This window comes from Gorilla gorilla, chromosome 4 (genome assembly GCF_029281585.2).
Source record: "Gorilla gorilla gorilla isolate KB3781 chromosome 4, NHGRI_mGorGor1-v2.1_pri, whole genome shotgun sequence".
Lineage (NCBI taxonomy): Eukaryota > Metazoa > Chordata > Mammalia > Primates > Hominidae > Gorilla > Gorilla gorilla.
The window spans coordinates 101,321,822-101,349,686 of record NC_073228.2 but is presented as its reverse complement, the minus strand read 5'-3'; the positions used below and the strand labels follow the sequence as shown (position 1 = coordinate 101,349,686).

Sequence of the window (27,865 nt, the reverse complement as noted above, 5' to 3'; positions counted from 1 at the left end):
ATAATCTCTTATTTCCAGCCTCCAGAACTGTAAGAGAATAAAGTTCTATTGTTTTAAGTCATCAAAGTTTGCGGTAATATGTTAACAGCAGCAACAGAAAATTAATATAGAGATAAATAGGAATAATAAAGAAAAACCTTATGTCGTGAATAGAATTTTAATGGTAGATAAGATTTACATATATTGTGATTGAAAAAGAAGAAAAACAGTAGGGAAGAGGTAATATTACAGGTGGAGGGAAAAGTATTACAGGTGAAGGGAAAACTTAGTAAAAAAGAAATTTAAGGGAGTTATACAGGGAAAACAAAAGTAGTTCAATTAGACAAGAGTACAAGCTGCTTGAAGATAGTGATACAGATTGTTGACAATCCTGAATGCCACTCTCAACGTGCACTTTGATCTGTAGACAGTTAAGGTTCTCTGCAACTTGTAAGGACAGGGTCAGGGCAGGGGAGGTAAGGGAGGAGGAAACACCAACATGATACACCTTTTGCACATCTGTGTCACACTACTCTCTATTTTTCTACTCTTCACCCTCCAACACAGGTATGAGGGTTGAGATTGATTCCCCAGGACCTAGTAAAAAAGTATGGCATATATGTTTGATGAATAGTGAATGCATTAACGAATAATACTGTACATGTTTTGTTTTACTCATCACTAAGCATGGTATGAGGGAGTAGAACAGAATACCAAACTGTACTTCAATCACTTACTTTTACTCTTCAAAGTTCTGATTATTAAAAGGATTTTATTTTAAAAGTAATATTCCAAGTATAAGAGATTTGGACTTAATATGATTAACCGTAAGGCATACTTCAGAACACCAATAGCAATTCTAGTCAATTCCACTCAGTTAATGGTGGCTGTCTGAGGCAATGTTGAGAAATAATGTAAGAATTACACCATAATAGATTAGGAACATTTGCTAAAGTGCTGGATTCGGAGTAGAAACATAAATGGCTTGTTTCCCATTCCATTCTTGCTCTAGAAGTTAGTTATTTGCATACAAATGGCCAACAGGTACATGAAAAATTGCTCAACATCAACTAAGTATATGAGAAATGAAAATCAAAGCCATAATGAGATATTATCTTACCCCAGTCCAAATGGCTACTGTTAAAAAGACAAAAAATAATGGATGTTGGTGAGGATGCGGAGAAAAGAGAACTCTTATACACTGTTGATGAGAATGTAAATTAGTACAGCCACTGTGGAAAAGTATATGGAGATTTCTCAAAAAATTAAAAATAGAATTATTCAATCCAGCAATCCCACTATTGGGTATCTACCCAGAGGAAAGAAATCAGTATATCATAGGGATACCTACACTTGCATGTTTATCGCAGCACTATTCACAATAGCAAAGCTATGGAATCAACCTAAGTGTCCATCGACAGATGAATGGATAAAGAAAATGTGGTATATATACACAATAGAGTACTATTCAGACATAAAAAAATGAAATCTTGCCATTTGCAGTAACATGGATGGAGCTGGAGGTCATTATCTTAAGGGAAATAAGCCAGGAACAAAAAGACAAATATCACATGCTCTTACTTACATGTGGAAGATAAAAAATTTGATCACATGAAGGTAGAGAGTGGAAAGACAGACAACAGACTGGGAAAGATGAGGGGAGTGGGAACAGGATGAAGAGAGGAGGTTAAAGGTTACAAACATGGAGTCAGATAGAAGGAATATATTCACTGTTTGATAGTAGAGTAGGGTAACTATAGTTAGACAAAAATATATTGTATTTGGATGATAGACACCCTAAATACTTGTAACAAAATTTCTCACGTACCCCATAAATTTGTACAAATAAATTTAGTCACTTGGTTTTTTTTAAAAACTTTTCGGCCAGGCGCGGTGGCTCATGCCTGTAATCCCAGCACTTTGGGAGACTGAGGGGGGCGGATCACCTGAGGCCAGGAGTTTGAAACCAGTCTGGTCAACAGGGCGAAACCCCATCTCTACTAAAAATAAAAATATTAGCAGGGCGTGGTGGTGTGAGCCTATAATCCCAGCTACTTAGGAGGCTGAGGGAGAAGAATCCCTTGAACCTAGAGGGCAGAGGTTGCAGTGAGCCAAGATCGCGCCCCTGTACTTCAGTCTGGGTGACAGAGCCGGGCTCTGTCTCAAAAATAAAAAAATAATTCATTTCTATGCCTTCTTATGTAAGTACAGAAAGAAAAATTCCGTTTAAATGGAGATGTTCATTGGTTGAATATGGTTAATCAAAGACATGCTGCATTCAAGTAAAAAGCAGACAAAGGCTTGAATATCGAGGAGTTGCAGAGCCAGTATGGGTAACTATTCTAAAATCCTTAAATCGCTCCTGGGCCCTCGAAGTCCTACCCGCGTAGGTCAGCCCGAACTATCAAAATCCCCACTTCCTCTGGAGGTAAGGACGTCCGCCGCGCTCTCCACGTGTCACCTTAAACTCCTACCCCAACCAGCGCGGGCGCACTTCGAAGCCTCCCAGACCAACCTAAGAGAAGTACTGAGCAAGCGCATGAGTTCCATTAACCACGCCCTCCGGAGCTGCCGGAGCAGGCGCAATTAGGAGTAGAGGGCGTGCTTGTGTGATTACAGTCAACTTTACCTTTAACAGATTTGGTTGTTTGGACTCTAGCTCAGGTTCTTTTACCCCTGCCTTGTTGGAAGTCACTTTGCCTAGAGTAGAAGTTGTTTGCGGGAAAAATTTGCTCCTCCCATTAAGTAACCACTTTGCTCTCTGAGGCGGAACGTGTCATTGAGGCAGCAAGTCCTGACAGATATGGAAAAAAAATGGCACATTGTAGAGAATATCTACACTCCGCCAACTCAGTCACAACGCAAAAATTACACAAAAATAAAACGTTCCCTTGTTACATACTATGTGCTTCATAAAACATACAAGTAGTTTTATTTTCCTATATCAGTGAGAACAGCACTTCTGTCTATTAACAAGGACCTATACTAAGACGCAGCGCGTGCGCTAGCCATCTGGCGCTGTAAAGCACTTAGAGGCCGGAATAACGACGTGCCTTACGCTTTGCGGCTGTCGTGGGAGAGGCATCTGGGTTCGGACTGGGGCCGCCATGGGGAAGGTGAATGTGGCCAAGTTGCGTTACATGAGCCGAGATGACTTCAGGGTCTTGACCGCGGTAAGAAACCCGCCGTTCCTGTCCTCCCTTCCCCTTACCACTGTGTGACCTCTTCCTGTTCCTGCAAGTTTTCTGGGATCTGAGCAGGCACGCTCTGGGACCCGGGACGTGGCAGAAGCTGGGAATGGAGAAGAGAGCATTCAGAAAGTCGGATTTTTAAAAAAGTTTTGTTTGGGAGCTTACCTTCCCCCAGATAGAGCAAAGGTCCCGTCTTCTAATAATTGTTTTGTTTTCTGCTGCTATTCGCTTTGCGCTGAAGAGAAACGCTTGCATCTCTGTGGCCTGGAAACTTCTCTGATCCTGAGCTTCCGACCAGCTGTGAAAAGTTTAAGCACCCCCTCCTGAGATTTGATAATATTGACTTCCCTACTAACAGACTCAGTCGCGTTAGCAGTCTTTCTGATTCTTTCAGTCAACACATATTTGTCGGGTTTTTAGCAGCAACATTAGGAGGTTCACTTGTTCAAACAGACAAGTGGAGAGAGAGACACAGATCATCAAGTAAACGAAAAATAGGATAATGGATAAATGCTATGAAAATGATAAAGGATAATGGCATAGAAAGTATATGTATCTGGTGGAGAGGAGGGGCACAAGTTATTGGCCTTTGGTAGACAATGAATAAATATTCACTAAATGAAAGAATGAATGGGGGAATAATAGGAGCTGTGTGAGAAGGAGACAGCCCAGTGAAGTCCTTGGAAAGAGTTGGAGGCAGAGGAAACAGCAGTAGTAAGTACAAAGGCCTTGAGACAGAAAAGTCTTTGAAGAGAGGAAAGGCCAATGTAATGTGGCTGCAGCAAAGTGAGATGCACACTAATGGTTGGAGATGTAGCGGAAAAGGTGAGAAATTATGTACTACAGAGCCTTGGAGGTTTGGTAAAGAATGTGGGGGTAACCACTCAATGTTTTTAATCAGGGGAGTAACAAAATCTGATTTTATGGCCTCAGTCTTATGGCACAGAAATTAATATATAGATCAAGACATTTGTACAGTAAAGCAGTACATTTATTTAGGAGCCGTTATCTTTTGGTAAGGAGTGAACCCCATGATAAGGACTACCTATATTGTGTAATTATGTAATAGGATATGCGATGTGAGTCACACCGGTTCTTGCATTATGTTAAGGCTTCAAGTTTTGGATTTTTAAAATTAATCTTAAATAGCGCTTAAGGATTAAACTATCAAATGCAAAATCAGTGTGAAATTTGGAAGACAATGTTTACTTTGCCTCTCATGTAGATTCTTCTAATCAGCTGGACTTTCTCTATGAAAACCTGCTATCACTTCGGAAAGATACCTTCCTTTCCTGCTTTCTCAGCACACTCATTCCTTAGTGTCTCTGACAGAAGTAGGGGTCAAAAGTAAGAGTGTTAGAGGATGGGGGAGGCAGAGACAAAGCATGGAAAATAAGTTAAATTTAAAAGTTAAGGTTTTGGTGAGACATCAAAATGATGCCAGATTTATCTTCCAAAACATTGGCGCTGCAATATTTAAATTATTTGTAAAGCTCACCAAGAAATGACTTAGTCATTAAATATGACATTCCAGTCTCAGTTGAATCTCACCAGTGTTGGTACCCTTTCTTGGGCCTCTCTTCCCTTTTACTTCTTTGGCTCCTCCTATATCAATAATCATTGTTTGACTAGCTGCCCTTAGCTTTCAATATGAACTTGCCCCAGAATTCTGCTCCCAAACATTCCTTTTCTTCCATTATCTCCTGCTCAGTGATAGCATCCACTTCACATCTTCAACTCTCACTTCTATAAAATAATTGACAATTTTTCCTTCTAATTATAACTTCATTCCTAAATATAGGTCCCTTTCCAATTTAATTTTCTCTCTCTTTTTTTTTTGAGACGGAGTCTCATTCTGTTGCCAGGCTGGAGTGCAGTGGCACGATCTCAGCTCACTGCAACCTTCACCTTCTGGGTTCAAGCGATTCTCCTGCCTCAGCCTCCCAAGTAGCTGGGACTATAGGCACACACCACCACGCCCAGCTAATTTTTGTATTTTTAGTAGAGATGGGGTTTCACGATGTTGGCCAGAATGGTCTCGATCTCTTCACCTCGTGATCCACCCACCTTGGCCTCCCAAAGTGCTGGGATTACAGGTGTGAGCCACTGCACCTGGCCTCCAGTTTGCCTTTAAACATTTTTATTTGACGCTCAGTGCTCAAACCAAATTCAATTTTTTTCTACCCCCTTTCTCTTTTCCCAAGCTGTATAAAAAAAAAAAATAAAATCTTAAAACTTGATTTTCCTCATCACTTCCAATTGTGGCTTTCCGTTCCCTTTACCCTTCCACATCTACTTGCCAAGCTCTCCCATAATACTTCCTAAAGATTTTTATTCCTTCCTTCCAGTACCACTACCACTTACCCTGTTCTGGTTGCTCTTTCCTCTGAGCTGGACTTCTGTCTTAGTTCTCCAGAGTACCCCCTCAGATTTTGCCATCTCTAAGCCAATTTGCATATTCCTGGTACATTAATGTCCTTAAAATAACCCTGTTCGTGTGTCTCCCATGCCTAAACATCTTCAAGAGCTTCCTGCTCTCATCAGGATAAAATATAAAAGTATTTGGTCTACATTTTAATGCCTTCTCTATCCTAGAAGTATCTTCCAGCCGCGTTTGCATGAATTCTATATGCTATCCCATCTGAGCTGCTACTGTACTCAGCTATTCTCTGTGGTCAGTACTTTCTTGCATATGTGCCATTTTCAAATCTTTTTCTTTCACTAACATCCCCTTGTCTGTTTTCTCTATATGCCCACATCTTTTAAAAGTCAGTCTCTAGTTTTGCATCTTCCTTGGAACTGATCCCTCAGCTAGAAGTATTCTTATTCTGCCCTGAGCTACCTTTTTAAGCACTTATCACTTCTTAACTTCTAATAAACTTAGATGTATACCATTTTTTACAATTTCCATCATGAGATAAAAATTCCTCAGAGGTAAAAAGCACATATATATATATATATATATACATATACACATGCAGAAGAGCATGTAGGATAGAGATATATATATATGTGCTTTTTACCTCTGAGGAATAAATTTATATATATATATATATATATATATATATATAATACTTTTAAGTTCTGGGGTACATGTGCAGAACGTGCAGGTTTGTTACATAGGTATACACATGCTATAGTGGTTTGCTGTACCCATCAACCCATCCCATCTACATTAGGTATTTCTCCTAATGCTATCCCTCCCCTAGCCCCCAACCCCCCGACAGGCCCCAGTGTGTGATGTTCCCCTTCCTGTGTCCACGTATTCTTACTGTTCAACTCCCACTTATGAGTGAGAAAATGTGGTGTTTGGTTTTCTGCTCTTGTGTTAGTTTTCTGAGAATGATGGTTTCCAGCTTCATCCATGTCCCTGCAAAAGGCATGAACTCATCCTTTTTTATGGCTGCATAGTATTCCATGGTGTATATGTGCCACATTTTCTTTATCCAGTCTATCATTCATATATATATATATATATCTCCTCTACGATGCCTACATGTAGTACTTTCTCATTAAATACCTGCTTAATAAGTATCTGGCATATCTGTAGTTTTTAAAGACAAATGTTTAGGTGTCATCAAGTATTTTAGCATTGACCAAATGTCATCAGTATGTCTAGCACTCACAGTTCCTACTCTTGAAATGGAAAGCCAATACAAATATCAGTGATTAGATTTCAAATTGCAATTAAAAATATTTTCAAGAGACGGAAGTGATTCTGTCTCAGAATTAGTTGGAGAACGGCATAGTCAGGAAAGTTTCAAGAAGTTAATTTCACAGGGTTTTGATAGACAAGGCTTTGTGTTGATTATGATTATATAATGATTCCTTTAATTTCAGGTTGAAATGGGCATGAAGAACCATGAAATTGTTCCCGGCAGTTTGATTGCTTCTATAGCCAGCCTTAAACATGGTGGCTGTAATAAAGTTTTAAGAGAATTAGTGAAACATAAACTCATAGCTTGGGAGCGTACCAAAAGTAAGTATTTTGAGGCACCATTTGTGATTTTTCAGGTAATTGGTTTCCACCAGAGCAAGTGTTCCAAAAGTCAAGAAGTAGAAGTTCCCAGACTAGTAAATCATTAGACGAAGAACTGACAGAACACACGTCGGCCATATCCTATTAGTCAAAATAATCACAGGGCACAGCCAGATCAAAGGAGGTGAAAAAAGAATAGCAGTAAGAACATGTAGGATACTGCAGAAGAGCACGTAGAGTACTGCAGAAGAGCACATAGAGTACTGCAGAAGAGCACGTAGAGTACTGCAGAAGAGCACGTAGAGTACTGCAGAAGAGCACGTAGAGTACTGCAGAAGAGCACGTAGGTACTGCAGAAGAGCACGTAGAGTACTGCAGAAGAGCAGGTAGAGTACTGCAGAAGAGCACGTAGAGTACTGCAGAAGAGCACGTAGAGTACTGCAGAAGAGCACGTAGAGCACTGCAGAAGAGCATGTAGGTACTGTAGAAGAGCATGAAGAGCATGTAGGTACTGCAGAAGAGCATGTAGGTACTGCAGAAGAGCATGTAGGTACTGTAGAAGAAAGAGCATGTCGGTACTGCAGAAGAGCGTGTCGGTACTGCAGAAGAGCATGTAGGTACTGCAGAAGAGCATATAGGATAGAGCTATTGTGGCTACCATCTTTGGAAAATACAATCAGTAGTCATACCCTAGATCATTACTTCTGAAACCATCTGTGGTGAGGGATTAGTTTTTTCCAACCTATCACAGATCCTTACTTTTATAAAATACAAAAAAAAATTACTAGAAAAATGAAATGGATAACAGATATACAAAAACAGACATAAATTCTAGGTCAAACTGATATACAAATTGAACTTAAATTCCTCCTTTTATCTTGTCACAAACACAGACCTGTCTGTAGGTCACATTTTGATTATCAGTACACTGGAGAAGAAATGCAAATTATAGGAAGAAATTGGAAGCTTGTGAGCCTGGGCAGTTTATCTTTTTCCAATGAAGACTTTATTGTTAAATCTTTCTTATGACTTGAACTTACGTGACTTGGTTGTACAATGTAACTGAAATATGGTCTTTATGCTTTGATTTTTGTCTAGCTGTCCAGGGCTATCGGTTGACAAATGCAGGATATGATTACCTAGCTTTGAAAACACTTTCTTCTAGGCAAGTAGTTGAGTCTGTTGGAAACCAGATGGGTGTTGGCAAAGAATCAGGTAAGTGCTAATAGTACTGTGCAAAGTATTTTCTTTGCTTTAGTTTATGTTTTCCCTTCAGAAACCTTTCCTCTTTTAATTTTCCCTTTTTTCTAACTAAACAGTAAGTTGGAAAGTTGATTGGAAGCAATACAAATCAGAAGGTGCCCTTAATTAGTAGGTTATTATTTTCTCTGAACGTCTATCACTGAAAATTCATTTATACCAGGAATTAATTTTCTTCTAATAACTCCCAAGATGTCTCATTATTTATGTGCAAATATACCAGAATCCAAAATTCAAAACACTTCTGGTCCGAAGGTTTTGGATAAGGAGGGATACTCAATCTTTATTAGGAAAAATGACATTTTTGATACAAATAAAATTAGAGAAAGTTAAATTGTTTTAACTGATTGGAATAAACATGTAATAATGGTTGTTTTTGAAATTTTGTCTCTAGATATTTACATTGTTGCAAATGAAGAAGGACAACAATTTGCATTAAAGCTTCACAGACTAGGAAGAACCTCGTTTCGAAATTTGAAAAACAAACGCGATTATCATAAACATAGGCACAATGTGTCTTGGCTTTATTTATCTCGTCTCTCTGCCATGAAGGAATTTGCCTATATGAAGGTATTTATTTTATTTTGTAGTCATGCATTTTTTAGCCAAATAATACATGTGTCTCAAAGGCCTTAATGACAAGTGTGATTCTGTTGTCCCCACATCTCTCTAACCTTAGACTCAATTCCTACAGACAGACTCAATCCTAAATAACTCTGTTGATTATTTGGGCTCTTTTAAGTGATTTCCTTCTATGTTAAGGTATTTTAAATTGTTACTAATGCATAAGGGCAACACATTCTATAATGCTGACAAGATGAAAGAGCCGAAAATAATTAATGATACTGTTACCTCACAAATATGTATGTGTGGATGTATATATATCTATTCAATATATGTAACTATACATATGTCTGTTTCTAATTGAAAACACCAGGTAATTATCATCTGTAGAAACTTTAGTGTCTCAGATAAGTTAGCTAGTTTTTTGTTTCACATAAAGAAACAAACATTTATAGATTTATATGTATATTAAAAATGGTTAAAATTGGCTGGGTGCAGTGGTTCATGCCTATAATACCAGCACTTTGGGAAGCCGAGGTGGGTGGATTACTTGAGGTAAGGAGCCCAGCCTGGCCAACAAGGTGAAACCCCATCCCTACTAAAAATACAAGAATTAGCCAGGGATGGTGGTGGCCACCTGTAATCCCAGCTACTTGGGAGACTGAGGCAGGAAAATCACTTGAACCCAGGAAGCAGAGGTTGCAGTGAGTGAAGATTGTGCCACTGCACTCAAGCCTGGGCAACAGAGCAAGACTCTGTCTCAAAAAACAAAAAAGGTAAAAATCTTTAGTTTTTAAGAGGTAAGGATGAAGAGAAGTGGGTTAAAGGATACAAACATACAATTAGAAGGAATACATTCAATGTTTGATAGCAGAGTAGGGTGACTATAGTAAACAAAATGTATTGTACTCAGGAGATGAACACACTAAATACCCTGACTTGATCACTACTCATATATACTTAACAAAATGTTACATGTACCTGATACATTTATACAAATAGAAAAAAAAGCTTAACCTGGCAGATGAAATGTCAAAATCTCAAAGACGGTTTTCTCAGGGTTAGGCCTATTCATTGCACTTCAGGTGTGTTGACCCCTGCAGTTTCCCCAAATATTGGAACTTGACTGCATATTTTGTGGCACTGGCGGACTACATTTATACTGTCCCCTGACATTAAAAAAAAAAAAATCCTTTATTTTTAACTTTTTGCCTTCAAAATTAAGTTCAGCATAGATTTGTTAAATATAGTAATATCCAAATTAAATATATCCAACAATAACTAAGTTAAACAAAAGATAATATTGTGTTTTTATAATTCTGCCAGTAGGATTTGTTATAGTTTATCTTCATTTTTCAAAACAATTTGAATTGAAGATTGCTACAGTGTGTGAACACCTGTTTCCTGAGGATTCAGCTTCTTCTTTGAGTGGGTTATATACTTAAATTTTCACTAATCATGGGAGAATTCTTAAGGCAGCATAAATTAGTAATACTGATACCATACAAGTCAATGTACTTCTTGTCTTATACTAATAGTTTGTATCTTGTAATATTCAGTCAGTAAATGAGCAGCTTGGTAGGGATCATTTACACATTTTCCCAAAAGGGTAGTAGGTATTTTTCAGGATATTTATATTGAAGGTATAGGAATGGAATCTGGTTGCACATAAATGCACTCCTTAAATATATTGATTTTTCATAAGAGAGGAACAAGAAGATAGATTGGGCTATAGCATGAGGTCTAGGCGATAGCACAAGTTCTAGACAAATATTCACAATCTTTAAGTTTATCACGTGCTATTGATCTGTCTAGGTATGCTCAAAATGGTCTACATTGAAAGAAAGTATTTAAAAACAAAGCAAAGAAAAATATCTGGGAAGTGGGAAGTGGTTTGGTTCTTGTTCACAGAAGGTAAGCAATAGACAACCTTTTGAAATTAATTGCTGGGGTAGTGTAGGATGAAGGAGTGGATGCCAAAGAAATAACCAGTACGATCTGTGTCTTAAAGTTGAGAAGATAACACAAACACACATGAAACAGAACCTTTTATTTATTTATTTATTTATTTTCGAGACAAGGTCTCACTCTGTCACCCAGGCTGGAGTGCAGTGGCACGATCACGGCTCACTGCAGCCCCAACCTCCTGGGCTCAAGCCATCCTCCCACCTCAGCCTCCCAAGTATCTAGGATCACAGGCATGTGCTACCATGCCTGCTTTGTAGAGACAGGACCTTGCTGTGTTGCCCAGGCTGCTCTCAAACTCCTGGCCTCAAGAGATTCACCCACCTCGGCCTCCCAAAGTACCGGGGTTATAAGCGTGAGCCACCACTGCAAGCCTAAGAACAATTTTTTTTTTTAATTGTATACTGAATTTAGAGAAACTTCAGTAAGTGATAGAATAGTTGATGGAGGAGGTTTCAGGTAGTGAGTGGAGCTGAGTGGAGCCATGAAGCTTGGATATTATTTGACCCTAAGACAGTGCATTTTGGCAGAGAAGTGGTATGGGCAATGACATGAATCTATGTGAGTCCTATGTGTTTAGGTGACACTGAGGTGACTGTCCTGACTGTGTTTCTCAGTGTGTATTGGAGAGAATATTGGGAGAACTAGGACTGTACAGGTGGATTAAAGAGTTTTGAAAACCAGGAAAAGTTTATATTTACAAACTGAAAAGAAAATTTACAGCCAATGTAAAAAAAATTTTTTTTTGAGATGTAGTCTTGCTCTATCGCCCAGGCTAGAATGCAGTGGCACGATATCAACTCACTGCAACCTCTGCCTCCCGGGTTCAAGCGATTCTCCTGCCTCAGCCTTCCAGGTAGCTGGGACTACAGGCATGTGCCACCACGCCTGGCTAATTTTTTTGTATTTTTAGTAGAGATGGGGTTTCACCATGCTGGCAGGCTGGTGTCGAACTCCTGACCTCAACTGATCCACCCGCCTCAACCTCCCAAATTGCTGGGGTTACAGACGTGAGACACCGTGTCCATCCCAATGTATATATTTTTAAATGGAATATTAACATCAGCAGGTTAGTCTGGTATTGGTACATAGAATAGGTTAGGTATGATGGCAAGAGCTAGAACACTTGTGGAGTAATGAGGTATATGCCTCCTTACAAGTATATGTTGGTGCAAAAGTAATTGCAGTTTTTGCCATTCCTAATACTAGCATTCTAAATGTCAAAGGGCATAAATCTAAGGTATTTTAAAGAAAGTAATAACAGGGCTTTGTAAACAGTAAGATTGAAGACAGTAAGCTTAGGGGAAAAGATGTATGGAGAGTCTTAACATTTGAATCAGACTACAACAGTGTATATTTTTCACATAATAGATTTATATTGCATATTGTGGCCTGGAGAAAAAGTTCAGTGCCCTATAAACCAAAATGTCTGATCTCTTAGAATGCCTCATTTCCTAATATGTCAGAAGATGAGTATTTCCTAAATTACAATTTGTTTCCAATTTAAATATTTTGAGCACATTTCAACAAATGTCAGAAACTTACAAAATAGGAAAGGATATACCCTAAGAGACTGTAAGCTTCTTGGGGGCTTTTTGACACTAATTTTAGAGTGTTTAGAAACTTTTTAACATGCATTTTTGTAACCCCAGCACAGTGCATAACATTTTGTAAATGTTCATTTTTGGTGGAAAAGTGAATTCAAACTTTTGTTTAAAATTTGCTTTTTATGTATGGCTAATTCTGCGCAGTGAATAAATAAGCTATGTATGCATAAATAACCATGTGTTAACTACAATTTTATAAAGGTTTGTGTGTTTTTTTTCTGGTTGTAGAAAGGTATATTTACTTTTATTGTTCTTTAAAGAGTAATGACCTGTTCATTAGCTTACACCTGTTTTGCAACATTTTAGGCATTGTATGAGAGGAAATTTCCAGTTCCAAAGCCAATTGATTACAATCGTCATGCAGTGGTCATGGAACTCATAAATGGTTATCCACTGTAAGTATTCATTATTCTTAAAGCCATGAATCCTGATAAATGAATTTAAGTTTCAGGGTTTTTAATAAAATTTTTTTTAGTTAATGAAATATTGCCTCTGGGAGGTTAAAATTTATTTAAAGGAATAGACTCAAAGACAAATTAAAAACCCAGTTTCATTCTGACAATATGAACTTTGTAATCTCTGTGATTCATTCATTCATTCAATATTAAGAGACTGTTAGGTGCCAGGAACTTTTAATCTCAGCAGTGAACAAAACAAAGTCCCTGCCCTCATGGAATTTACATTCTGACGGAAGGAGATGTGCAATAAATAACTAAAGGAAATGTGTATCAGTTGTTAGTAAGTACTATGGATAAAAAAAGCAGAGTAAGGGAGATAGGAAGTACTAACGGGACAGGAGACTACTGTTTTATGTAGGGTGGTCAAGAAAAGTCTCACTAATAAGGTGAAACCTCATCAAATTTTGATTCAGATTAGCAGCTATTGGAGTGGGAGTATTTTGAGCGGAGAAGAGATGTGATCTCATCAATCAGTGATCTCAGTGTTTTCAGAGGGTCACTCTGCTTGCTGAATTAATAGGCTCTGGGGAGACAAAGAATTAGGAAGACAAGTTAAGAGGCTATTGCAATAATCTAGGCAAGAAATGGTTGTAATTCTGATTACAGTGATAGTTGTGAAGGTGATGAAAAGTGGTCAGATTCTGAATGTGTTCTGCAGGTTGAACCAACATGATTTGAGACTGGATGTGGATGTGAAGGAAGGGATGAGTCAATGGTGACGCCAAGGTTTTTCCCCTCAGTAGCAAATTAACTGGAAGGAGAAATCTACCATGTACAGAAACAGGAAAGCTACAGGAACAGCATTTTGGAGTTGGAGGTTGGGACAGAATCAGAGATTCCATTTTGGACATGCTAAGTTTGAGATGCCTGGGAGTTAGAGAAGTCTACATTAAAATCAGTGTATATGTGGTATTTAAACCATTAACCTAGATGAGATCACCAAGAATGAGTCTAAATAAGAGAAAATAAAAGGTCATAGGATTGACCTTTGAGGAACTCCAGAATTTAGAGGTCAAGGAAAAAAATGAAGTACAAATAGAAAAGACTAAGAAGGTATGATCTATGAGGAAGGAAGAACACCTGGAGAGAATGGTGTCCTAAGAGTTAAGTGAAGAAAATGTTCAAAGAGGTCAACTGACAGACCACATATGATGAGGACTAAGAATTGACCTTTGGATTTAGCAACACTGAAGTCATTGTAGTCTCAACAAGGGTGATCTTGGAAGCACTTTGGCCTCCCAAAGTGCTGGGATTACAGGGGTGAGCCATTGCGCCCGGCCCGTACATGCTATTATTGATTCTGGATGTGGGTGTGTTTGTTTAGAATATAATCATTTTTTCATAATTTTTCAATTTTGTGATACTATTATTTAGGTCACTCACTGGTTTGAAGTGGCTAGTGTTAACGTTATAAAAAGCCTGTTTGAAATGGTATCAGAGAGTAGGAGGAAACAAATTGGAAAAGCACATGTAGACAAGTTTGGCTGTAAAGATCAAAGAAAGGTAGTAGTAGAAAAGAGATACAGAATTGAAGCAGTGTGGCTATTTTTTTTAATAGATAGGAGATATTATATCTGTGTGCTGATGGGAATGAGAAGAAAGCTGCTGGTGATACAGGGCATGGAAATAATATATATGTTCACATGCATACATACTTTCGTTAAAACCGTAAATGAATACAAGTAACCTATTTTCATGCTTAAAATACTTTCAGATGTCAGATACACCATGTTGAAGATCCTGCGTCAGTATATGATGAAGCTATGGAACTAATTGTCAAACTTGCAAATCATGGGCTGATTCATGGAGATTTTAATGAATTTAATCTCATTTTGGATGAAAGTGACCATATCACCATGATTGATTTTCCACAGATGGTTTCAACTTCTCATCCCAATGCTGAGTGGTACGTACATGCTATTTTTTTATTTTTATTTTATTTTATTTTTTTGGAGACGGAGTTTTGCTTGTTGCCCAAGCTGGAGTGCAATGGCGCAATCTCGGCTCACTGCAACTTCCGCCTCCCGGGTTCAAGCAATGCTCCTGCCTCAGCCTCCCAAGGAGCTAGGATTACAGACATGTGCCACCACACCTGGCTAATTTTTTGTATTTTTTTTTTTTTTTTGGTAGAGATGGGGTTTCTCCATGTTGGTCAGGCTGGTCTTGAACTCCTGACCTCAGGTGATCCACCCGCCTCGGCCTCCCAAAGTGCTGGCATTACAGGGGTGAACCATCGCGCCCGGCCCTTACATGCTATTATTGATTCTGGATGTGGGTGTGTTTGTTTAGAATATAATCATTTCTTCATAATTTTTCAATTTTGTGATACTATTATTTAGGTCAGTCACTGGTTTGAAGTGGCTGGTGTTAACGTTATAAAAATTTGGTTTTTTATTAAAGTATAACTACTAGAGTTTTCCCCATAAGAATTTGAATTTCTCTGTTGTAAATTGACAGACGTTCAAAAGTCAAATTTTCTTAGCCATGGAACCCTTTGTTCAAACAGACTTTTAGATGGAAGACCAATTGTTAAAACAGGTAAAAGTAGGGAGTGTAGTGGGCAACCCTAGAACCACTTTCGTCTTTCCCTTTTTCTTGCTGTTCCATGATTGCCTCCAAGAGAGATTCACCAAGTATAACTCAGTAATCTCGATGATCTGAATAAAAGTTGTGGTTTTGGACTGGACTCAGTTGTCAAACCAGTGATAATTACCTCTTGTCACTTTTAGCTTTATTTATTAGAAAAAAATTCACATAAAACTTTATCTCTGACACAGTGCAGAATCATGATATACTGCGATAATCATATTCTTCACATTACTTATTTAAACCAAGCCAGCCAAGTCATGAAACAGGACCTTATCCTTTATTTGCTTGAGGTTCATGATTCAATTGAGTGTAACTAAGGATATTTTTTTCTTTCTGTTCCAAGCTTTATGAGAAACTTTTTTCCTAAACTAACAACTAGTATCACTTATATAATAGAGTATATTAATTCTTCCAGAGATTGAGCTTGAAGTAGTTTTGTTAAGTGAAGCGTCTCTTCATCCTGGTTACCAGTAGAAAATGTCTATACTTATGCTACAGAAAGAAATGTCATTTGAAAATAAATTTTTAAAATGTTTTCAACAAAATAATACTAAAAGATTAATGCCTGGCACTGGGGTGGTCAGTACTCTTTGGATGATGACTAATCATGATTTTTATTAATAAGGAGTAACATAGTCACACAATAAAGGAACATCTAGGAGCCTCCAGAATGTGACAGATTATGACATTCTAGGTTTAGGCTGCATTGTTCTATGGAGAGACGTTGTGATTTAATTTCAATTTTTATGAACCAGTACTGGGGCCAAGGAGCTGTGCTAATTGCTAGAGATTGAGATATAAATAACCCCTATATATGCTTTAGAAGATGTTACTGTCTCGTAGGGAGATGTAAACATATATAAAATAGTCTTTTTAAAATGTATTAGTATTTTTCCCAGAGTACCCTGTGAGCAAAGAGGAGAGGCATTATCTTCCTATTTCCAAACTTCATCTTTTTCAAAGAGATAGTCAATTGCACATTATCCTGTCCTTAATTCTCCCTTGTCTGGAAATCTTCTAGAGAATTGAATCCATTTTTGCTGCTTTGTGGTGGCCCAAAAAGGCAGCCTGATATTCAGAAATTGTTCTACTTTTGGTCCAGATTAACATGTCCTCAGATTATTTTTATAGGCTGTAGCATTATTTAACCCTTTGGGTGTTATTGCAAATCGGCTAATGGATAACAAAGATACATAAACATAATTCAGTAGTCTCCAAACTTAACTGTTTAATATTAATATATTTTTATCGTCAGATCTTTCAGTTGGCTAGGGGTTCTAGTGAGTGTTGCTGATGGGAAGCATAGCCAGACTCAGGACGAACAGAATAAGTGGAAACCTATCCCCAAACCATAGGCCCATTATCTTATTTCCTGGGGTTCACATTCATCTTTCCCTAGTGTATCTAACTATATACCAGTAACTATGACAAAACCTTGACTTTCCTAACCGTAGGAACTGCATGGCATTGACAGCTTATATCCTTGAGATTTCCTTGGATTTTAGTTTTTCAAACACACTGGTTAACTCATTTGTATCTTTTTTTCTTTTGTGTAACATCTTTTATCTCCTTGTGTAAGGAGGAGCAATACCATTAACCAATAAGTATATTGTCATTGGCTAATAAGGAAAAAGAGGAGCAATAAAGACTATATCATAAATGATTCTTGATTTTGCAGGTATTTTGACAGAGATGTTAAATGCATTAAAGATTTCTTCATGAAACGTTTCAGCTACGAAAGTGAGCTTTTTCCAACTTTTAAGGATATCAGGTTTGTACTCCCCATTGCTTTACATAATAGAACAGTTTAAATATCTGGTCTGTGTATTTCTAAATATTAACATTTTCATCTAAAAAACTTTCCAAATTTTGACACGTAATCACTGTTAGATGTCATTGCTCTGTAGTACATAACTGAAACTTAAAAACTTGAAAATACCTGCATTTGGTCCATTAAGGCACTGTTACTGAATTTTAGGAAGTGGACATATCTAGATGCTTATAAATTCAAGAACTTTTATTCTATTTTGGATGCTATTTGAGTAACTCATTCATAAGGAATAACACCAAACATTCATTGAAATTTGTGTTTTTCCTTTATCAGGACCAGGAGGTATCTTTAATTGATTCTCAAAACATAACTATCATGTGCATTCTCAAAGCTCAGTTTTCTCATATTTATTTTATACACTTAAGATATTTTCTGATCTGCGATGAGTCAGATAATCTGAAGGAAATGCTTAGCCCCCTTTGAAAGTTAATTTACAAAGTTAATAAACATAAGCTGAGGTTTTTATAACCTTTTTATTTATATTGTTGCTTTTCAGTTATTTTATTCTTAAAATGACAGCCAGCATATACCTTTCATATTTGTTTACCTGTGTCATTTAAATATTACATTTTAGGGAAGGAAAATTTATTTTTAACATATAAGCTATTAAACTCACTTGAATCATAATTTATCAGAGTAGTAGATATTTGCTCCTCTTAGATAAACATTTTTTCTCTCTTTCTATGCTTGACGCCTTTTTTTTCTAGGAGAGAAGACACTCTTGATGTGGAGGTTTCTGCCAGTGGCTACACAAAGGAAATGCAGGCAGATGATGAACTGCTTCATCCATTAGGTCCAGATGATAAAAATATTGAAACAAAAGAGGAATCTGAATTCTCATTTTCAGATGGAGAAGTGGCAGAAAAAGCAGAGGTTTACAGGTCAGAAAATGAAAGTGAACGGAACTGTCTAGAAGAATCAGAGGGCTGCTATTGCAGATCATCTGGAGACCCTGAACAAATAAAGGAAGACAGTTTATCAGAAGAGAGTGCTGATGCACGGAGTTTTGAAATGACTGAATTCAATCAACCTTTAGAAGAAATAAAAGGGCAGGTTGTTGAAAACAACTCTGTAACTGAATTTTCTGAGGAGAAAAACAGAACTGAAAATTACAACAGGCAAGATGGTCAGAGAGTTCAAGGAGGAGTCCCTGCTGGCTCTGACGAGTATGAAGATGAATGCCCTCAACTAATTGCCTTGTCGTCATTAAATAGAGAATTCAGGCCTTTCAGGTATAGACTTCGTCGATTGCTTTTTAACTTTAGTCTTGAGACTGATACTTTGTTAGATTCTAGTAAAAGAATGTTTTTTTCAAATGATGTGACAAAATTGTATTCTGCCACCTTGATGTATAAAATGAAAGCCAAATAATTTTTTGTTGTTAAAAACTCAAAATAGCTTCCTTTTCAATTGACCTGATTCTAGGCAGCCTATTGACTAAATTTCAAGTAATTCTGCCTTAAAATACAAACTGATGGCTGGGCACAGTGGCTCGCTCATGCCTGTAATCTCAGCACTTTGGGAGGCCAAGGCAGGCAAATCACCTGAGGTCAGGAGTTTGAGACCAGCCAGGCCAACATGGCAAAACCCTGTCTCTACTAAAAATATAAAAATTAGCCGGGCATGGTGGCCTGTGCGTGTAATCCCAGCTACTTGGGAGACTGAGGCAGGAGAATCACTTGAACCTGGGAGGCAGAGGTTGCAGTAAGCCGAAGATCGTACCACTGCACTCCAGCCTGGGTGACGAGCAAAAAACTCCGTCTCAAAAAAATATATATATGTACAAACTGATGATTTTAAAATTATTGCAGGTCTCTGGATACATTGATCAGGTTTTAGATGGATGAGTTATTCCTCATATATTTTCCTGATTACACATCTGATGTGTGTTTGAGTTATGTAAAGGCATGTAAATATTAAAACATGCAATAAATGTACTTTCTATATGAAACATCTGCAGTGAATTTTCTCTAGTACCTTGAGCCTTCTATCCTTTGTTCATGTGTAGTTAAAATTATCTAATGATATTATGTTTTCTTTTAATAATTTTTTTTTGTAAATATTAATCAGGCTCAGCTTAGATTAGGAAAAATTCTAAAACTTAATTTTTGGATTTGGGATTGCTTATTCAGAATCAAATTGTAGTTAAATGAAATATTGGTTTTATTTATTTCAAAATAGTAATATGACAATTAAAATTAGTTCAGCAATACATTTATTAAACATTTTTCAGTACATGTTTGGGCTTATATCTTAAGCCTACCTTTATCTTTAAAGTTTTATTCCTGAAGCAAAACATGAGAATTTTGTTCCTTTTTCATATAGCTGTGTATCTGTGTCACAGGGCTACTGCCATTTAAATAATAAACTTGGAAAATTAAATCAGAAGCTTAAAAGGAAAAGAGGGGTGACAGAGGCTCAGGATTTTGAGTAAGTGATTGTATTAGACTGGATTCTTCAAAGAAACAGAATAAATAGGAGATTTATTATAAGGAATTAGCCCATGGGGTTCTGGAGGCTGAGAAGTCCCAGGATCTGTAGTCAACAAGCTAGAGACCAAGGAGAGCCCATGGTACAGTTCCAGTCCAAATCCAAAGAGCTAAGAACCAGAAGAGACAATAGCATAAATTCCAGTCCACATTCCAAAGAAAGGAGAGGACCCATGTCCCAGTTCAAAGACAGTTCTCTCTTACTTTGCCTTTTTGTTCTCATCAGGCCTTCAACGGATTGGATGAGGTCCACCCACACTGGGGAGGGCAATCTGCTATACTCAGTTTATTGATTCAGAAACGCCCTCAAAGACACACCCAAGTTAATGTTTAACCAAATATATGGCACCCTGAGGCCCAGTCAAGTTAACATAAAAAATTAACCATCACAGTGATAGAGGAAAATCTATATAGGATTAAATGGTCTTTTAAACTCAGAATGGGAACAATAATTTTGTTCTCACTCTGGATACATGCTGGGCAAAACTTCCCTTCAAAGTAAAAGCAGAACAGCAGATGTTGCTGAAAAATATTAACTGTTAGGAGTTAATATTGTCCGAGTTTTTATACATTGCATATATTGAAACTTTGAGCCATGTGAAAAACATTAGTCTCTAGGTTGCAGATTTTCCTACCCTAGTGGAGCTGACTATAATGAGTATGTCTGTTTCCATTATATCTTCTGTTTGTGAATGTGGAAAGAGTCTCAAAAATTTAGATAGGGAGAAACAGATTTATATAGTTCAGTGAAAGAAGAGGAGAGGATTATTAGAAAAGGGAAGATGAATTGTGGGGAGGTGATAAATTTCAATGGCTTAAGCATTCTACTGTTTTTAAATTTTGATAGTGACTAACAAAATGCTGGAAAATGAAAATTGTTAATGTATAGAACTTAACAGTAGGTAGTTTTATCTTCACAGAAATTTTAAAATATAATGATCTTTCTGAAGTATTTTATGTCTTCAGTTTTGCTGCATGCAAAAAATAATATAAATTAATCAAATGGGATTCATTACATTATACAAATTAACTAGATAAATTGTGGGTTTTTTAATTTTAGAGATGAAGAAAATGTGGGAGCTATGAATCAGTATAGAACAAGAACTCTGAGTATCACTTCTTCAGGCAGTGCTGTAAGCTGTTCAACAATTCCTCCAGTAAGTAGTCATTCAACATGTACTGAATGTTTATTACATCACTACTGTGATCTGATTGCCTTGTCTCATTAAACAATAATGTATGCCTTTCAGGTACAGACTTCTGTTGATTGCTTTTTGACTTGTCTTGAAACCAGTACTTTCTTTGATTTTAATAAATGAATGTTTCTCAAAGGATGTGGTAGAGTTGTGTCCTGCCACCATTATGTGTAAAATGAAGGCCAAATGACTTTTTGTTGGTAAAACTCAAAACACCTTCTTTTTCAATTGTCCTGATTTTAGGCAGCCTGTTGACTAAATTTCAAGTAATTTTTTCTTAGAATACAAACTGATGAGTTTCAAAAAATTAATGTAGGTCACTTGATAAATTGATCAGGTTTGAGATGGATGAGTCATTCTTCATATGAGCTGAAGATTAATGAGCTTGGTCACTGTGAGGATTATAAGGTGTGTAAGCCTCAGACACTTGGACGTACATGTTAATGGTATAAAATTTTGTTGTTGTTGTTTGTTTTTGTTTTTGTTTTTGTTTTTGAGATGGAGTTTTGCTCTTGTCATCCAGGCCGGAGTGCAGTGGCGTGATCTCAGCCCACTGCAACCTCCGCCTCCTGGGTTCAAGCAATTCTCCTGCCTCAGCTTCCCGAGTAGCTTGGATTACAGGCGCCCACCACCACGGCTGGCTAATTTTTGTATTTTTAGTAGAGACAAGGTTTCACCATGTTGGCCAGGCTGGTCTCGAACTCCTGACCTCAGGTGATCCGCCCACCTCAGCCTCCCAAAGTGCTGGGATTTCAGGCGTGAGCCACTGCGCCCAGCCATTTGTACTTGGATATAAGTACAAATTTGGCCGGGCATAGTGGCTCAGACCTGTGATCCCAGCACTTTGGGAGGCCAAGGTGGAAGGATCACTTGAGCCCAAGAGTTTCAGGCCAGCCTGGGCAACATAGCAAGACCCCTGTCTACAAAAAATTTAAAAGTTAGCCAGGTGTAGTGGTGTACACCTGTATTCCCAGCTACTCAGGAGGCTGAGGCAGAAAGATCACTCGAGCCCAGGAGGTTGCAGCCACCGTGAACTGTGTTCCTGCCACTGCACTCCAACCTGGGCAACACAGCAAGACCCTGTCTCAAAAAAAAGAAGACCCTTGTTCCTGGCTTTGCAGAGTTTTGCAGCTATCTTCTTTTTTAGGAGACAAGTTGAATGATACAAGGTTATATACAGTTATTAAATAACAGACTGTAGTGCTTCAGAGAAAGAAAAGGTCATTGTGAACTGAGTATTTCACATTTCTTATTCATCTTGTAAGTCATGTGACATCCACAGTGTATCTTAACTGATAAGTAACTTGAATTTATGATCAAAAGACATATGAAGACTTTTCCATGGGTGATTGCTACCATCAGGTCATTTCTACAGCTGAAACTGTGAAGGCATTCTTGGATATATTCAGCAATACTGAATGCTTTCAAAAATAATTTTCTGTAGAAAACCTACTCTAAAAGCCTACTTTTAACCTAAAAAGCAGAGGAACAAGCAGTTTCATCTTGTTTTTTCCATCAGTTTTCATGATGGACACTAGGTGGCACTATGGTAATTTTTTAAATATTCTGCCTATACACTATATTTTTTGCTATATAATCTGTATTTCTGTTTGGAATTTAATTTCTCCTATATAACAGTTTCTATATAGTACTGTCAGTGTTTGGAATCTTAAAATTCATGGTGTCAGTATATAAATAGAAAAGATATTAGCAGTGTACTTTTTGAAATGGTTCATTATCAGTAATACTAATTTATGAAATCTTTCCAGGAACTGGTGAAACAGAAGGTGAAACGTCAGTTGACAAAACAGCAAAAATCAGCTGTCAGACGTCGATTGCAGAAAGGAGAAGCAAATATATTTACCAAGCAACGTAGGGAAAACATGCAAAATATCAAATCAAGTTTGGAAGCAGCTAGCTTTTGGGGAGAATAATATATTTAGGATCTTGGATATGTTTAATATATTTTTTAAAGTTACTGTAATTCCTTTTTGAGCCCTCATTTGTCTTTTTTGAGCCAAGGCTATCATATATTAATAAATAAACCCTCTTTCATCTATAAATTTGGTCATTCAGTATGTGTCTTGCAAAGAATAATTACCTGCCAAAGCAGTCCATTTTTTTCAAAGTAATTTGGGTAACTACAGTTACGTAACTTTATTAGAGACATTTGCATATTTTTAAAAATCTAAATAACATTTTTGTTGTTTTCTGTTTGTTGAGGATTATATGCTACAATGCACATAAAGCAATTAGAACAATGTTTAGCACATTGTTAAGCATTCAATAAAACATGGCTATTAGAATCATAATGATTCTGAAATTCTGCTGACAATTTGGTTGCATTTTATTTGGCAACTGGAGGACTTCACTGTCTTATTTTTCTTTAGAAGTAAAGATAAGCCTTTGGAAGTAAAGATAAGCCAGTAATGCATAATTTGCTTAATTAATTGATTAATAATCTGTTTTGTGCCACTTACATTGGTAATGTGGTCATGAGAATGGAAACTTACTTGAGATAGTCTACCACAATTTTTACAGTTGGCAGCTTGTAAGCAGGCCTGAGTAGCAGAAGAGTTAGGGATTGGGGAAGGTGGAGTAGAATGAGGAATGAAATGTTCTTTCTCATATGCTTATTATATAAGTGGGTCCGGAACATGTTCTCACCTCAATGTTAACCAATACCTAATGCAGGAAAGAAAATACATAGCCATGGTCCCTTCCTCAAGGACTTTATAATTCAGTGAGATGTAAAGATGAGTGCTTAAGTGTATGCCCCTGATTATTGTCTCTTCATTGTCGCATAAGTCGGAAAAGGGGATCACTTGCAGCGAAAAATGGCCACTAGATGGCAATATCGCCCCATAGTCACCAAACAGGATTACTTGCATCCCTAATTATGTTCTACCAGAGGAAATATAGTACAGACTTTTCCAAGATTGATAAAGACAGCAGATTCCCTTTCACCTTTGCCAAATTAACTCTACTAGCTATTTGCAAGACCTGTCGTTATCTAATAAATTGGTTTAAATATATAGAAGCTAGAAAATGCCAATTCTTGTTCCCTCAAAAGTTACCTGACATTCAAATATTTAAATACCCTTGCTTTGCATTTTAGATATATCTTTGAATTCAGATATTCATTTTGTATAATCTCTCAACTTTTAAGCATTTTTTATAATGTAAAGTTGAAAACAGCTTAATAGAACCACAGAATGTTTATTTTGGAGTCATTTTCTTATATTCAGAGCTATGAAAGCAAATTGGGAATAAAGCCTTATCCTGCTCAGCTTTACCTAGTTGACTCAGTTGACTTTTGAGTATCTATTACATAAAAAGCCCATTACTATTAAGAAACTCAAGACAAACATGATTTTTACCTTTAATAGCCTAAGATTTCTTGTGGGCTAAGGAATTAATTATTCCAATCAGAAATGGAGGCCTTACCTCATTTGGGCAAAGATTAGTGCTAGTTATTGAAGATTTACTAATAAATGATCTGTTAAGGAATTTAGTTTTTTTTTGGATATGTTGTTTTGGTTGTTGAAAACTAAGCTATAATTATAATAGTTATTTTTTGAAGATATGTTTGGCTAGCCATCAATTAGAAGTTAGAGAGTTTGTCCTAACAGATAAGCTATAACCCTCACATTTTAAAACATGCATAGTGAACAATGAACAAAAACAAATTCAAAATTTTACTAATGTAAAGCTGTATATATTGTGATTGTTAAAACACTTTTTTTGCCTAAGAGTTCCAGATTTAAATCCTGGTTCTACACTTCCCAAACCTCAGGTACCTTCTGTGGCCTCTCTAACCTCAATTTTTTTACTTGTAAAATGGGGACATTTAATAGTATCTACTTCAGTGTCGTGAAGACTAAATGAAGTACCACTTGTAAAGAGTTTATTACAGTGCCTGACATATACTGTATGGTTAGTACTGCTAAAATGACTTCTTAAGGTTACCAAAAGGAAAATTCCACAAGCTGACCACCTTTCCTATTGTGATGGTCACTGGTATTTCAGCTATGATCCTTTGTTGTGTATTTATCCAGACTGAAAGATGTTTTTCTAGTAACCATCTTGCATAGTCTTAGTCTCCCCATTAAATAAACTTTTCCTACAAACTATGCGGTTTATATTTGTGCTAACTTTGTGGTATTGGTAGCCATTGGTCTGTTCTTTGGCATATAGCTGGCTATCTTTGAGGTTTCTCCAAAACCATAGATGTTTAATGGATACTAATCAGAGTTAGTGCAGCCCAAGATAATCATTCTTTTAGCCAACTGCTTAGTAAATTTTCTGACAAAATACATAGCTCTGTAATTAAAAAACTCTGCCTGATGCTGCCTTCCAGGTTGCTACTTACAAAGGATAGAGGGATGAGTTATGTTAGGTTCTCAGAGCACTTTCTGAAGTGTAGGTTTATTTCACTGTCACAGATTCAGCACTCTGGGTGGGCTACAGTTCGCCATGCCCAGTCTTCTTTATCCCTCCTTAGAACATCTCCCTAGAGAGCATCAGGCCATATCTTAATTCGCCCTTGCTTTAGTTTATGAAGTACTGGAGCCGTCTTATGCACCTGTGTAAGGAGGCTGGAGATTAAAGTTCAGAAAAGCCATGGGTTACACAGTTGTGTAATAACCAGGAGTATGGGGATAACTCCAAAGCTACAATACTTTTATAGAAAACTGTGTCATTCACAAAACCTATGTTGTTACATTTTAAAGACTGCAAGTTTTTCTTTTACCTTAATATTGTAAATAATGACAATAAAAATACTAACATTTTGCAGTAGAGGCCGAACAAGATGACCAAATAGAAACCTCCACCAATCATTCTCCCCACAGAAACACCAAATTGAACAACAATCCGTATAAAAAAGCACTTTCATAAGAACAAAAATCAGATGAGAGATCACAGTACCTAGTTTTAACTTACCACTGAAAGAGGCACTGAAGAGGGTAGGAAAAACAGTCTTGAATTGCTGATGCCACCACTCCCCCATCCCTTGGCAGCGGCCACATGGTGTGGCAAGAGAATGTGCACTTGGGGGATGAAGAGTGCAGTGACTGTGGGACTTTGCATTAAAACTCAGTGCTGCCCTGTCGCAGCAGAAAGCAACAGCAGACAGAACCCAGTGCCCATGGAGGGAGCATTTAGACCAGCCCCAGCCAGAGGGGAATTGCCTGTCCCAGTGGTCAACACCTGAATTTTGGCAAGACTTGCCACCACAGGCCGAAGTGCTCTGGGGTCCTAAATAAGCTTGAAAGGCAGTCTAGGCCACAAGGACTGCAATTTCTGGACAACAAGTTGGGCTGGGCGTGGAATCAGTGGACTTGGAAGACACATGACTTAGTGAGAAACCAACCAGGCTGGCCAAAGGAGTACTTCTGCCACCTCACCCAGTCCCACACAGCACAGCTTGCAGCTCCAGGACAGACTACTTCCTTTTGAGGAGAGGAGAGGAAGGTAGAGAGGACTTTGTCTGGCAGCTTGGATACCAGCTCAACCATAGTGCACAGGGCAACAGGCAGAGTCTTGAGGCCCCCACTTCAGGCCCTACCTCCTGGACAACATTTCTAGACACACCCTGAGCCAGAAGGGAACCCACTGCCTTAAAAGCAAGGACCCAGTCCAGGCAGGATTCATCACCTGCTGACTAAAGAGCTTTTGGGCCCTGAGTAGTGAGCAGTGACAGCCAGGCAGTACTCACCATAGGCCTTGGGTGCAACTCAGAGATGTGCTGGCTTCAGGTGTGACCCTGCATATTCCCAGCTGTGGTGCCTACAGACAGGGACTCCTGCTTGAAAAAAAAATAAGGAGAGGGAAGAATAAAGGGGACTTTGCCTTGCACTGTAGGTACCAGCTTGGCCATAGTGGAGCAGAGGACCAAGTGGCCTTTTGAGGTCCCTGATTCCAGGCCTTGGCTCTTGGACAGCATTTATGGACCTTCTCTGGGCCAGAGGGGAGCCCACTGCCCTGAAGGAAGAGTCCCAGGACTGCCAGCACTCAACACAAGCTGACTGAAGAACACTTGGGCCTTGAGTGAACACTGGTAGTAGCCAGGTGGTACTCACCATGGGCCTCGGGTGGTGGCGACCATGGAGAGAGGCTCCTCTGCTTGTGGAAAAGGGAGGGAAGAGTGGGAAGAGCTTTGTCTGTGGCTTGGGTGCCAGTTCAGCCACAGTAGAATAGAGCACCAGGTAGATTACTAAGGTTTCCGACTCCAGGCCCTGGTTCCCAGATGGTATCTGTGGGCCTGCCTGGGGCCAAAAGGAATTCTGCTACCCTGAATGGAAGGCAACTGATTGTAGGGTCCTAGGGCCTTGAGTGAACCTAGGCAGTAGCCAAGCAGTGGTTACTGCAGGCCTTGGGCAAGACCCAGTGCTGTGTTAGCTTCAGATCTGACATAGCACTGTCCCAGCGGTGGTGGTGGCCACAGAAGTGCTTGTGTCACCCTTCCCCCAGTTCCAGGCAGCTCAGCACAAAGAAAGAGACTCCATTTATTTGGGAGAAAATAAGGGAAGAGAGTAAGTCTTGCCTGGTAATCTAGAGAATTCTTCTGTATCTTATACAAGAGCACCAAGGTGGTACCTTTATGAATCTGCAAGAGCCATAGCATTACTGGGCTTGGGGTACCCCCTAATGCAGATACAGCTACAGTGACCAAAAAGTTAAATTATGACAACTAAGTCCCTTCAAATACCTGAAAAGCCTTCCCAAGAAGCACAGGTACAAACAAGCCCAGACA

The 27,865-nt window shown here is 38.1% G+C and overlaps 1 protein-coding gene and 1 non-coding gene across 2 annotated transcripts; both read left to right on the top strand.

The window, feature by feature from the left end:
- Nucleotides 1–2,536: 2,536 nt before the first annotated feature.
- RIOK2 (RIO kinase 2) lies at nt 2,537–25,241 on the top strand. Its single transcript, XM_019028383.3, has 10 exons — nt 2,537–3,152; nt 7,011–7,149; nt 8,248–8,364; nt 8,804–8,979; nt 12,852–12,940; nt 14,718–14,909; nt 17,271–17,363; nt 18,131–18,655; nt 20,973–21,069; nt 22,878–25,241. The coding sequence occupies exons 1-10, from the start codon at nt 3,087–3,089 to the stop codon at nt 23,040–23,042; spliced, it is 1,659 nt and encodes a 552-aa protein (XP_018883928.2). The 5' UTR covers nt 2,537–3,086; the 3' UTR covers nt 23,043–25,241.
- LOC115934897 (U1 spliceosomal RNA) lies at nt 9,983–10,145 on the top strand. The gene has a single exon (XR_004070631.2). It is a non-coding gene; the product is annotated as a U1 spliceosomal RNA (small nuclear RNA).
- Nucleotides 25,242–27,865: the final 2,624 nt, after the last annotated feature.